The 13,978-nt window shown below is 33.3% G+C and overlaps 1 protein-coding gene across 2 annotated transcripts in view; it reads left to right on the top strand.

The window, feature by feature from the left end:
• Positions 1–754: 754 nt before the first annotated feature.
• The window catches only part of LRRTM4 (leucine rich repeat transmembrane neuronal 4), an 870,522-nt gene continuing 857,298 nt past the window's right edge, over positions 755–13,978 (top strand). The window contains exons 1-3 of one of the 2 annotated variants that reach the window (XM_066377860.1): positions 755–1,034; positions 1,300–1,450; positions 3,246–4,792. In XM_066377860.1, the coding sequence (XP_066233957.1) occupies positions 1,447–1,450; positions 3,246–4,792 (1,551 nt within the window). In that variant the 5' untranslated portion in view covers positions 755–1,034; positions 1,300–1,446. The remainder of the gene's footprint in view (positions 1,035–1,299; positions 1,451–3,245; positions 4,793–13,978) is intronic. The other variant, XM_066377859.1, reaches the window with a different exon arrangement.

Here is a 13,978-nt window from a genome sequence, read left to right as displayed (position 1 = left end):
CATATTTTAGAGAAATACAACAAAGATGTAGAACATACATGCTCTATTTTCCCAAGCACATTGTGACTTGCTTGAGAAAAAAAATATTGTGTTGTAAACGTAGACAAGGTCTGAAAAAAGTAACTGTGCTAATGCTATAAAGCTGGAATTTCTGCTCTTATTTAACATTTAGACTCTTAGTTACCCACACGTTTAGTAATATAGTACTAAAGATAACTTAGACTAAAAATATACACTTTTAGAAATTGATGATCTAGAACATTCACTTCAATGCAGAAAATTGCAGAATTTAATTTATTATCATGAGTTGAGAATTTAAAAATTATACCTAAGATTTTTCAATGTAACCATTTTTAAAAACCACCTTCCCCCCTCCCAATAAAATTGTTTCTCTTTATTGTTTGTTTTAAAAAGGCAAATAAATAAAATGAAACAACAGCAACAAAAATAAAACTCAAATTAGTTCTGTTGTTGAAAAAAGATAAATTCCCTGTGATATGTGCTTGTGCAACAACAACAAAAAGATAAAATCAGGTCAAAGCAACTTTTAAAAATTATTAGTTGCATAATATTTAGAGAAGCAGTATTTGATGTCACAGAAAGCTACTCCTCGGCATAAACCTTTCATAATATATTTTTGGAGAGAAAAAAAGTGATCCTGTGCCTTTAATTTCCCTTTCCGAGAGAGGGAAGGCTGCACACCACTGACAGGCTCACTTGTTCCCGTCTTTAATGTGCAATCTGTTTTCTCCAGCGGAGGGCACTCAGTGTATCACAAACTCAAGCATTAGCACCAACAAGCTCTGAGCATCATCAGTCTCTGGAAAGCCTTCTGAATTAGACAAGGGCTGCCTCTCAGCACAGCTACAAAACACTTTAAACCTGACCAGCTAAATGGATAAACCTAGCCTGCATAGCTTTTAAACTGGGGTCTCATACAGCACAGGAGGCCTACTTGCTTCAAGAACTGAAAATCCAGAGGATGAATTGCTTTATCTGGGAATGGCAAAAGCCAGCACAATAAGGAATGCCAGGTATTCTGAAGATTTTCTTCTTTTTTTTTTTCCTCCTCTGTTTTTATAGAGAAGTTGGTTACCTTCGGGATGGGCTGTAGCTCTTTTGCACAGATTGCCAGTTACTGCTGATGGGTCTCTGGTGAATTACACAATGGTCCTCAGAGCCTAAAAGCCCTCCCCCTCCCCCCAGGGCTTCCTTCTCCCTGCCCCCCCATCCCACCCCATGCTGATTTTTTCCCGTATATGTATATGTATATATTTTTGCCTGTCCTCTCCGGGGAAGTTTGTATGGGGCTACTAGCTCACATGCGGGATCAGAATGGTATGAATGACAACCGCACTGTGTCATGAAGGTGGTGGTGGTTTCAGCACAAGAGACCAAATAAGAAGAAAGCTGAGAAAGGGGGGAACCGTTTTCGGATGACAAAGGATGGGTAAGTGAACTTTTGTTGTTTCCTCCTTTGCAAAGCTGATCCTCTTGGCTTCCTATCCTTAGTCGTGGCATTAGCTGATAAAAGACGGGAAAACGGGCAAAAAGCAGCAGCCTCTGAGTTTGCCAGTTGACTCACTACAGTTGTTATTATATTTTTAGATCATTTTCCTTTTTGTAGTTTTATTTATTTATTTTTTTAATTCGGCAATGCATAACACGGACTTAAACAGACTCGAGAGAAATATCTTTAAGCCTGTCTCTTCTGTATGCGTATGCACAGCTTGGGAATTGAGCGTGAGATAAATATTGTGTTTGCTTCTATTTCTTGATAATATTAACCATGCGTGCGTTTCTGGTTGCTGTCAGGAATGTTGTTAACACTTTACTGCGTTTGTGGAGGGGTGGGGTTGTCACTTTATCAGAGGTCGCACAAGGGCTTGTTTTAACTTTGAAGCTGTATCCTGAACACAGCTTCCAAATTTCCAGCAGTCATTTGCCCGTCTTATTTTTTCAAGTGTGACTGGCTCCCGCCCCCCCTTCTCCTGTCTGGGAGAGCTGGAATGTATTTCAATGAGTCTGTAGCTGGCAAGAGGACCGCAAGCAAGATCGGGTTTCAAATAGAAAAAAAGAGAGACTTAACTAGTTGAGTAAAAAGAGAGTTTTTTTGGTTAGGGGTTTGGTTGATTACCTCTCCGTTAAAAATATGAATACTTAAGAGGAATAAAGAAACCGCAGCACACGGTATTTTTTCCCCCTACAACTAAGAAATAATAAAATCTACAGTTGACAGAGGACAGAAGTCCCTTAAGATACTATGACTTGGAAATGCAGCGTAAGTGCTAATAGATTGCAACTTTGCAGTTTTTCAGAAGTTAATGGAGGTAGGGGAGGAAAAAAAAAAGTCTGAGAAATTTGAGCAGGTTGGGGTAGGGGGAAGAAAAGGGTACCTTGCGTTTCTCTACTTGTTTATACCCCAAATTTGCAAAAGCAACTCTGTTAAAAATAACAGTGTAGCGAAAAAGACACAAGATTACTTTGCATCTTCCATATATATTTAATAAGAATCTGAGGATCTTAAACTTTGGAGTGCTTTGTTATCAGTAGTGAGGGTCTGAGTCTGTGTATGTCACTGGGCAAGAGAGCTGCAGAAGGCAGCTCTTCCTGAATGTGGAGAGTGCCTGGACTGTAATTAGTCTTCATACCATGCTTCATTGGCTGCTCAGGCTAGTCCCAAGGCCATTTTTTCAGAGCTCATACATTGTTTTTCTATTATGCAATAAGGATACAATTTCAGGCAGGGCAAACTTGGGTTACCTTGACAGCTAACTGAAGCTCCTTTGCCAAATTAAAGCCTGTGTGCTCAACTAGGAAAGACATACAAGTATGGGGTTTACAAAGTCACATTTTTGCCTTTACTAGAAGACTTAGTACCCCTGCCTTCAGTACTGGTGTTCAACAGAGTGGCTGGCCAAATGCGATTGTTATTAAAATGTTGGCATGAAGTGATAAGACAGCCTCTGGTGCTGTTCAGGGTTGATGTAGACAAGAACTCCTGGAACTCCAGAAAGCTTTTCTTGGTTGTACGGTAGCGATTTGAAAATCAAGGAAGAAAGAAGGAAACCTAAATAGAAAGCATGCAGCACTGAAGACAAGAAATCTTTAGACGTTAAACACATTGTTCTTGAATCAACTGTCCCATCACTACACTACATGAAATGCTCCTGATATTGGTAAGCTGGTGGTTATTTTTAAAAATAGCATTACAATGTGCATTTGTCTTCTTTTTAACATTATAGGTTTCCGTTTAATTACGCAGCTGAGAGGCATGCGCGTGGTGCTAGTTCTACTTTCTACTCTGCTGCTTGTTATGCTCGCGGGGGCTCAGAGAGCTTGCCCAAAGAACTGCAGATGTGATGGCAAAATTGTGTACTGTGAGTCTCATGCTTTTGCAGATATCCCAGAGAACATTTCTGGAGGATCGCAAGGCTTATCATTAAGGTTCAACAGCATTCAGAAACTCAAATCCAATCAGTTTGCCGGCCTTAACCAGCTTATATGGCTTTATCTTGACCATAATTACATTAGCTCAGTGGATGAAGATGCATTTCAAGGCATTCGTAGACTGAAAGAATTAATTCTAAGCTCCAACAAGATTACCTATCTGCACAATAAAACCTTTCACCCAGTTCCCAATCTCCGCAATCTGGACCTCTCCTACAATAAGCTTCAGACATTACAATCGGAACAATTCAAAGGCCTTCGAAAACTCATCATTTTGCACTTGAGATCCAACTCATTAAAAACTGTGCCAATAAGAGTTTTTCAAGACTGTCGAAATCTTGACTTCCTGGATTTGGGTTACAATCGTCTTCGAAGCTTGTCCCGAAATGCTTTTGCTGGCCTCTTGAAGTTAAAAGAACTCCACTTGGAGCACAATCAGTTTTCCAAGATCAATTTTGCGCATTTTCCACGTCTCTTCAACCTCCGCTCAATTTACTTACAATGGAATAGGATCCGCTCCATCAGCCAAGGTTTGACATGGACTTGGAGTTCTTTACACAACCTGGATTTATCAGGGAATGACATCCAAGGAATTGAGCCGGGCACCTTTAAATGTCTGCCCAATTTGCAGAAATTGAATTTGGATTCCAACAAGCTTACCAATATCTCACAGGAAACTGTCAATGCGTGGATATCATTAATATCCATCACTTTGTCTGGAAATATGTGGGAATGCAGTCGGAGCATTTGTCCTCTCTTTTATTGGCTTAAGAATTTCAAAGGAAATAAGGAAAGCACCATGATATGTGCAGGACCTAAGCATATCCAAGGTGAAAAGGTTAGTGATGCAGTGGAAACATATAATATCTGCTCTGAAGTCCAGGTGGTCAACACAGAAAAATCCCACCTGGTTCCCCAAACTCCCCAGAAGCCTCTGATTATTCCTAAACCTACAATCTCTAAATCTGATCCCACCCAGCCCTCCTTTGATACACCAAGCCCCTCCCCAGGGTTTCAGATTCCTGGCACAGAACAAGAGTATGAGCATGTTTCATTTCACAAGATTATTGCAGGGAGCGTGGCTCTCTTTCTTTCAGTGGCCATGATCCTCCTGGTTATCTATGTGTCTTGGAAACGCTACCCAGCCAGCATGAAACAACTTCAGCAGCACTCTCTCATGAAGAGACGGCGGAAAAAGACCAGAGAGTCTGAAAGACAAATGAATTCCCCTTTACAGGAGTATTACGTGGACTACAAGCCTACAAACTCTGAGACCATGGATATATCCGTTAATGGATCTGGGCCCTGCACATATACCATCTCTGGCTCCAGGGAATGTGAGGTATGAACCATGATCCTCCTAAAAGCATTTCTACTGCTGGGAAGGAGAGGTAAATGTTTGAAGTGCTAGAGGTGTCTCTAATCACTAGAAAGATTAATGACCCTTTTGCTTATGGGTTTTGCTCAGTGTGAAAGGTTACTTAATTAAATTATAACCACCAGGAAATTGACTGCTTTTTTTTTTTTGAAATTTGAAGGAAGTTCATTCAAGGATTAGATTAAGTTGGAATCAAGCACTATGTTACATCTTTTTTTTTTAACAGTTTGTATACAGGGGTTGGACTTAACATGCATACATACAAACAAAACTCATTCTAAAATGTGTCTGGTTCTTGTTGTTTGACTTTTGTAATGGAGTAAAGAAGGAGGGGCCAGCTTATTTTAAAACAAAGTAATTTTACCAAAATTCCAGGAGGTAACAAAGATTTAAACCAAAGAGCAATTTACCCAAGGGTTGATTTTGTTGTAAATTTTAAGTTTTAATTAAAGCATGCAACAGGGATCTCACAAGGATAACTGTTTTTGTGTTACTTGCCATTTAGTTATAATACCAGCATAGAGAATGTCAGAGGCCTACTGTGTAATTTTATTAGGCTTTTATAGATGTCTGTCTTCCTTCCTTCTTTCTTTCTTTTCTCTTTTTACTCTTTCTTGTGTTGTTTTGTTATTTTTCTTTAATTACTAGACATAGAACGCTTCTGAAAGATTTTCATAGTGCTGGCTATTTGTATGTAATTGGAATGAACTTAAATTTCATCTTTTCGCTATGTCCTTGGAAACTAAAATTATGTCATGATGTTGTGGATGATTTAGCAATAACATAATGACAGGCAAGACAGGGAATGTTTGTCAGTGTTGCTGTCATCTCCAAAAAAATGATGTGTATTTTTGTTAAACTTATTCAAAACTAAGTGATGCAAATGTATATAAATAAAAAGAGAGACTTGAGTTCTGGGTATTAGCCTTTCTGTGACATTAGCCTCGAATGAAGGCATTTCATGTTATACTATTTTTATTTTCATGGAAAAAAGTTTGGACTCAGTTTCTGATTATTTCATTTAAAGATCATTTATATGAACATGTTTATAAATAGAAAAATAGCTACAGATTCCAACATGTCCATAAGTAATACTGGATGCAAATAATTCTTTTCATAGAATAATTGCATCAAAATGCAAAGACTGGTCAAAATGTGCAAAGACTGACCATCAGGGCCTTACTGCTGAAAAAAAAAAACTAGAAAAAAGAGGTTAAGGGCCTTACTGCTGAAAAAAAAAAACTAGAAAAAAGAGGTTAAGTTCTGGCATTATGTTGTCTTAGTGTACAATTTACAATGATTACTTTTTCAAAATAAAGTTTTAATGAGTATTTAAAGACTTTGCTCTTTTTAATATTAGTTACAACAGTCACAAAAATATAATTTTCTTTTTGATAATATATACCCAATCTTTCCATAGTCTAAATGCAGATGCTAATGAAAATGTTTGCAAACAAATCACTGAGTTTGAAATAATCTCCAACTCAGTATAGTTCGCAATACTGAGCTATTCTTTACAGTTTGTTTTCTTCTTTTTAGTCCATGGCTGGAAAAGTGAGGAAAGTAATCCCAGAAATAAATCCCTAAAAGATATCTATATACACAATTATACTTAAGTTTAAAGAAAATAAAAAATTTTAGATACAAGTCTATATAAAGATGCTTTATTGAATGCCAATATTTACACAATGTGAATTGTGTACATGAATATTAGTAAAACAATTTCATACTGTTTTCTTCTAAATTCTCCTTACAGTTTGAGACTATTTTAAAGGCTAGTAATATAAAAAGAAAAAAAAATCTATGCCTATTTATTTTTTTCTTGAATTTTATAGCAGAATGGTGATTTTTATTTATAAGAATCACCAAAAAAGAAGAAAGATTCTTAAAGAAATAGAATTGAAAACAGTGGCTCTAAACGTTTCCAGACATCTTAAATTCCAGAGATTACTGGTTAAAGATCCTTGTCATGACCATAATAGGGACAAAATTAAAACCTATTTTATTCTGTGAAAACATTGAGTGTTTGAAATAAATTGATACTATATATGCTATGTAAACTGCAATTTATGGTCATGAAATTACAGTGGCATTGTTGGGGATGAACATGGTGTCAAGACTTTAAGCGATGAAGAATTTAATTAAATGTTATAATAAAGTTGTTGAGTCCAAATGGAAGACCTACTGAAGTAGATCCACCTCTCCATGCCCTATAAAATGGAAAGTGGTAGGTTATCCATTTAAGACCATAACCCCACTCTCCAGAGTAAGAGACCCAATAAAGCTAATTTAAACAACTATTACCTTGTTTTGAAACAAACATTTCAGCCACCACTACTTCTTTCTTACAGGCTATTTGGTGCATCCCAGTTATAGGTAGACACAACAAACAAAGAAGAGCAAATTTTTAGAAACTGTGACAAAAACCATAGTTTTCCCCTTATTTCTTTGTCACCCTGGAGTAAAATTTCCCCTGTTCAGAATACTTCTTTACAAAATGAAGCCAAGAGAGAAAAATGATTTGTCCAAAATTATAATTTTTTAAGACAAGAGAGGATGCTAAATTATTATCTAGTGTTGTTTTCATAAACCTCACATATTAATAGCTTAGAAAATAGAGAATCATCAATATATTTATAATACAATTTTGTGAGGTAGTTTTTTTCTTGTTCAAAATGTCAAATTATACCCAACAAAGCCATAAATATTTCACTAGAAACTTAGCACCAAATGCTAATTTTCTAAGGTAGTGCCTTGAAAAAGTTACATTAAATTGAAAATGCCATTTATACACTGTTATATTTACTTATCATGATCTAAATAGTTAAAATATTTACTTTGTCTATTTCTTTTAAGAAGAAAATAAAAAGATGTGAGATTAGAATGATGTTTGTGAACCACCACCAAAATGTAGCATGCAGTTTGCAAAGTAAATAAATTTGGACAGTAATTAAGTTTGACTGTATTCTTTACAAGATTTCATTTTGAGAAGTCTGTGTGCATGTTGTCTGCTAATAAATTGAAGGAGAATTTTATAATAACTTAAGCAGTAAAAATATCATATCTATGAGAGGAATAGAGTAGATATTTATGAACAATTAATATGATATATGGCACAACTCTAATAGATACGTACATTTCGATCATCATACTTTTGAGTGGTCAGTGTGCATGGTTTAACTGAATCATTTAATCTGTCTGTCTTCGGTATGTTCTGATAAAAGAGAACTTAGAGCCAAAAGAATACTGCTTTGCCTAAAACTTCTTAAGGTGTCATTAAAATAGAAAATTGCTAATATATAATTTTGAAAATAGCTTGTGAGCCTTGCACAGATTTATCATTAAAAAAAAAATCACAGTATTGTGAAGTTACTTCATTCTGTGTACCGAAATTTTACATAAAGACGATATAAAACACAATTTTGAATACCTGGTTTATCAACTCAAAATAGCAAGGACCATTATAAAATTAGTCATTGTGAATGTAGACACAAGAGAGAACATTTCAGGTTACTATTTTGAATTTAAATAAAAAATAAAATGGGTAAAAGTGAATGAAAGTGGTCTCTAAAGAGGTTCTCTATATAAGGTTTTTAAAAGTTAAGTGATTAAAATGTAAAATGTAATGATCCCATAATGCTAAAATTACTGCCATTAGGAAAATGGGAGTAGAGTTGACATTAGGTTTATATTTTTCAAATATTTGATATTTTCATTATATTCTTCAGAGTCAAGTATAGTATAAATATATTGGTTGTTATTTCAGGCTTTTTTATTTCTTTCACTGCTATGCAGTGAGTGGTATAGCTTGTTTCTAATATTTATATGTATTGAATATATTAGGTCAGGTTCAAACTATTGATTTATGGACATTATTAACATCTTTCTATACTTTAGAAGTTGACATTTTGAAGTACACTGAATGAATTTTTCAGAACTAAAACACATAAGTTCAAAGAGGATATTAAGTGAAGCAGGATCAGTATTGTTGAATTTAATTTACACATTGCCAGTATAAAGCAACAGAAAATAGACTTTATTTTGGTGACTGACTACTACCATATTATGTTAAAATGTTATAATTGAAATTATACATTGTATATTGACATAAAGTTTATTTATGTGTGGTGTGTGTATTTGTGAGTATGTGTATGTGTTCAGAGAGAGGGAGGGAGTAAAGGAAGTGGGAAGAGAGAATACAAATATATTTCTATTAAAATTTTTGTCCATTTGTAAAATTTGAAATATTAGTGAAAAAAAATTTTTGTGTTAAAATGACCAGAATTTGTTAGTTAGGAATATATTTCTTAAGATATATATTTAAACATCTCTAAAATTATAAGTATTTTGTGTCTAGTTTGCCTATTATTCTTTCTTTAAAAAATTAGGGTTTAAGCTCTACATTGTATTTTGCTGTGACTTTGGATCAGTCACTTCACTTCTCTGTGACCCATCACTAAATGAGTCTATTCAATTAGCACAATATGTTCTAAATCAAAACAAAATTTCTTTTATTATTCCCAGAACCACAAGAACAAAATAGAATTTAAAAATGAATAACTGAGCTGTTTATAATTATTGTCAATGAGAAAAGAAAGAACTTCTTGAGTTAATAAAAAAAAAATGACTTGCTTCATGGGCATGTTCATCACAGGCATGCAGCAAACATATGTACACATGAAGAGACATACAAATTTCTCTCTTTTTATATTCTTCCAGAAACTAATTCTTTTGAATGCATTTAAAATATTACTTAAAAAAAATTCTATACTCTAAATTTGACCCAATTAAAATTTATACATGAATAGAGTTGTCAGAGTGACAGCTGCCAAAGAAGCCTGACGTGTCAGTTTAAGAACGATTTATAATGATGATGATGGGTTCAATTTCTTTTTCTAAAATTAACATGTTTCGCAACTCGTGGACAAGGCTATAATAACTGGTGCTCTCTAGGATCCCAAGACGAGGTGTCTATGGTTTTAGGAATATATAGCTTTCGACACACCCCAGTAAGTAAGCACATGATTCCAGAATTTTTCATTTTTGAAATTTCTCTATATTCAACAGAATTTAGTTATCTTAGTTCTCTGTAACTACATTTATAGATAGTCTTATCCTTTGGAAGTTGCTCAGTAATATATATTATCATTGAGGATGGTGACTCATCAGAATTTTCATGCTTCATGAATCACTAAGCAACAGTGACAACTTGTATATCACAAGAAACTGGGAGTTTTGAAAATTAGTATGCCCTCGAATCAGTGAAAAGCACGAAAGTGATGTTGAATATGTTTTAAAAATTAAAATTGCTTTTTATAGTACCTAAAGAACTATCATTCATTTGGTCAGTTTAATAAAATCTCAATATTCTTAAAATAAAAAGGAAATTATGAGGCTATTTTTCTCATGCACTTATAATACCACAATTTTAACTATAAGGTAAAGAAAGTTGAACAAAAGCACAGTATTTTCTATGGTATCAAAATAACTGGCTTTTAAATACACTGCTTTAATATCCTTGGAACAGCTTGAAATATGATTTTTACTCCTGCTAAATAGTTTTAAAAATAATGCTTTTATTGTCAAGAGAAATTAAGGTCTAAACAAATGTGGTAATGGGAAACTAGTCCTTTTAAAGACAGAATCTTACACATTATAATATTTGTAAAACATAAAGTTTGGGAATGTAATGATAAGAAGGCTGCTGATACACATTAATAAAATATTAGAGTATTTGTGACTATATAAAACATCAGAAAAAAACCTTTCATAAATATGAATATGCTTGACTAAAAGGAAAACATTAGACAAACTCTGAGGCCTGGTTATCAGATAAATAATAAACATATGTGCAACTAAATAAGATTTTCATATTTGGCATTATTGTTTTACATGGAATTGAGAATAGCTTTATATTTTAACATATAAATGATATTCTTAAACATAAATATCAAAGTAACTTTGTAATATAATTGTACTTAACAACCACATAATGTTAAACACTCATATATTCCCCATAACTATTTCTAATAAACTTAAATATATATTGCACACAGATAGTAGAGTTAATATATATCATACTATTGAATAAATCCTGTTCTTTACTAATTTATTCAATTCACATGAATGGCCTCCAAAGTAAATATTTGGAGAGACATTTAATTTAATGTAAAGACATCAAATAAGTTTCTTTCTTCTGTCATTGCCTCAATTTATTGTAATTGTTTTTTTTTGAATGTTTGGATGTTTATACTATCAGCTCTTGAAAGGTTTTCTCTCCCTTCAATTTTTTATGGATGTATTGAATTCTCAGTTCTTAGAATTAGGACTATAGATGTACTCATTAAACCTAGAAAGAAGGTTCATCATTAAATTTTTTTTTTAAATATAGTTTCTTAGTAGAAGCAAGTAAGGTGCAGTAAACACTTTTACCAGTTTGATATTAAAATTGTTTTAAGGTAAATGAAGTAACTATAACATCAAAACAATATTTTCTACACAACTGTATAATTATTATTTTTATTTAATCTGATGATAGTTGGAATCCTCAAATTTCACTGAATTTAAAAACTAAAAGGTATATTAATTTTTACATCATATTTGAACATTTGTTACAGGCAAGATAAAATTAGATGGGTTTAAGAAAACTCACTCTTTCTTAAGATCTCAGTAAGCCACTGTTTACTTTCAAGTAGAAATATAGTTATGAATTGATTCCAATTTGGGATCATTTTTTAAAGTTAGAACTAAACGGTATAGACACTAAATTTGGAATGCGAAAGATAATAGACAAAGGAAAAATGAATAAAACTTTAATTTTAGAAAGTCAGTGTGTAATTTATATTCAGTGTATATTTTCATTTTAAAGGATAACAACTGTTGTTTTGCTGTCTTTTAAAATTAAGCATCATCATCAGATAAAATATTGAAATTACACTAATTTCTTTAAAATTGTTTAAACAATCAAAACAAGCAACAATCTTTGAGTATAAGTTCTATGTTTGATTTTTCAATTCCTCCCTCTTCCATCAAGTCACTTCACTGAAACATTGGTTCTTTAGTTTTCTCCTAGAGATCTGTTTGTGGTGCTGGTAATTGTTGAACATTGTTTTTTTCTGTTTCTTTTAACTGACTCTTATTAAATACATTTATGTTCAAATAAAGCCCTAAAAACATTGCTTGTTTGCTTTTGCATACATTTGATCTTGATGCATTTCACTATTAAGTATTTGATATTTATAATTTAAAATTGACATCAACTATTGTTAAATGTTGCTAATAAGACTTAAAAAATAGAAATATAAATTAATTATGCCTGAGTCTTTTTTTCATATGGTCTCCATAGATGAAAAATGATTACTTTCCTCTGTGCTTATAGGTCTGTAAAATAATAGCAGAGAGGTCAATGTTTAAGTACTTTAGGTTGATGGTCAAACCACAACATAGACCAAAATTTCATTGGTCCAGTGGATAGATCAATGAGTGAAAAAGAGGTCCCAGAGGTTTGAAACTGACTTACTTTACTTCTGCAACATTGGACAAGTAAGAATATATCTGACCTTTCTGTGATATAATTTTTCCATCTATTGAACTGGGATAATATCTTTCCAATTAACTTGTTGAAATGATTAATGAGCTACTATTCGAACACCACTCTGAATTCCTTCATAAAAAGCTTCAGTGTAAATACAAATGATGATTAGCCGTAAGCCCTACTGTCTATTGAAAAGTGCAAAATACAATGTGGCTGTATTATTTTCATTGTTATTACTATTTTAATGATGGTTATAATACTCCCTGATGTAGAAACAAGTGCTGTGGTTACTTTTTACTAAAGTGAATAATAAACCTGAACTTTCAGTCCCTTGTCTGAGCTGTAATTTAGTTTTTGTACCAAACACAATAATATTTCAGTAATACCTAGGATTTGTAAACTATTCCCTTGGCTGAAATTTTATTCACACTGAAAAGAGAGCATCATTTACAATTCTTTTATTGGTATTAACTCTAAAGAAGAAATCGGTTATAGAAACAACTTACAAAATTCCAATCTGATAAAATGTAGTCCTTCAGTTCATTTTCTTAACAAGTGGAGGCAGTTTTAATTTCCCAAAAGTGTTTATTCATGAAGAGTGGGGATTTTTAAACAATATATAGGCAGTCTTTATGAAAAAGAAGTTAATGTTATTTCAAGAAAACCTGATATTTCTCTAGAATGCATATTTGCTTTAGTACAATATGAACTTATTGCATAATTATAGAATTCTTTTTTTCTGACCTAATACCTGTAATATATTTTAAATTAAAATATATTTCTTTTTAAGTAACCCCATAAAATACACCCTATTATAAAAGGATACATTATTATTGTGTGCAATGTAATAGAAGATGCCACTAGGTACATGTCCTTAACTATACTGCTCACAAAAAATTAGGGGACATTTTAAAATGAATATGAAGGTATAAAATATCCCCTAATTTTTGTAAGCAGACTAAAAGAAAGCTTCCTGCAGAAAAAGGAAAAAATGTCATCCTTGCTAGGAAGACTACATGTTGTTTTCGTTGTGGTTGGAAATATAAAATTATTCTAAATTTTAGATGTTGCCAACTGTTGAATATGTCTCTTCCAATTTTATGCATTTAGAAACTAGGGAAATTACCACAGGATAGATTTAAAGACCTACTGGACCCACAGGAAAATAGATCTGAACTAAAAGTCTGTCTATCACCATGAACCCCCACTCTCACTAAAGCAGTGGTCCCCAACCCCTGGGCCATGGACCAGTACCAGTCCATGGGCCATTTGGAAACAGTTCACAGAGAAAGAATAAATAACTTACATTATTTTCGTTTTATTTATATTTAAGTCTGAACAATGTTTTATTTTTTAAAAATGACCAGATTCCCTCTATTACATCCGTCTAAGACTCACTCTTGACGCTTGTCTCAGTCACGTGATACATTTATCCATTCCACCCTAAAGGCCGTTCTGTGAAAATATTTTCTGACATTAAACCGGTCCGTGGCCCAAAAAAGGTTGGGGACCACTGCACTAAAGTACTACAGTAATATTTTTGCTCTCCAGGAATTAGTGTCATTTCAGAAGCAAGGTCCAGCAATACCATAATGATCACCTTACTTTCCCCAATG

This window comes from Saccopteryx leptura, chromosome 3, assembly GCF_036850995.1.
Source record: "Saccopteryx leptura isolate mSacLep1 chromosome 3, mSacLep1_pri_phased_curated, whole genome shotgun sequence".
Taxonomy (NCBI): domain Eukaryota; kingdom Metazoa; phylum Chordata; class Mammalia; order Chiroptera; family Emballonuridae; genus Saccopteryx; species Saccopteryx leptura.
Note: the sequence above shows the minus strand (reverse complement) of the source record. Positions and strands in the feature narration are given on the sequence as shown.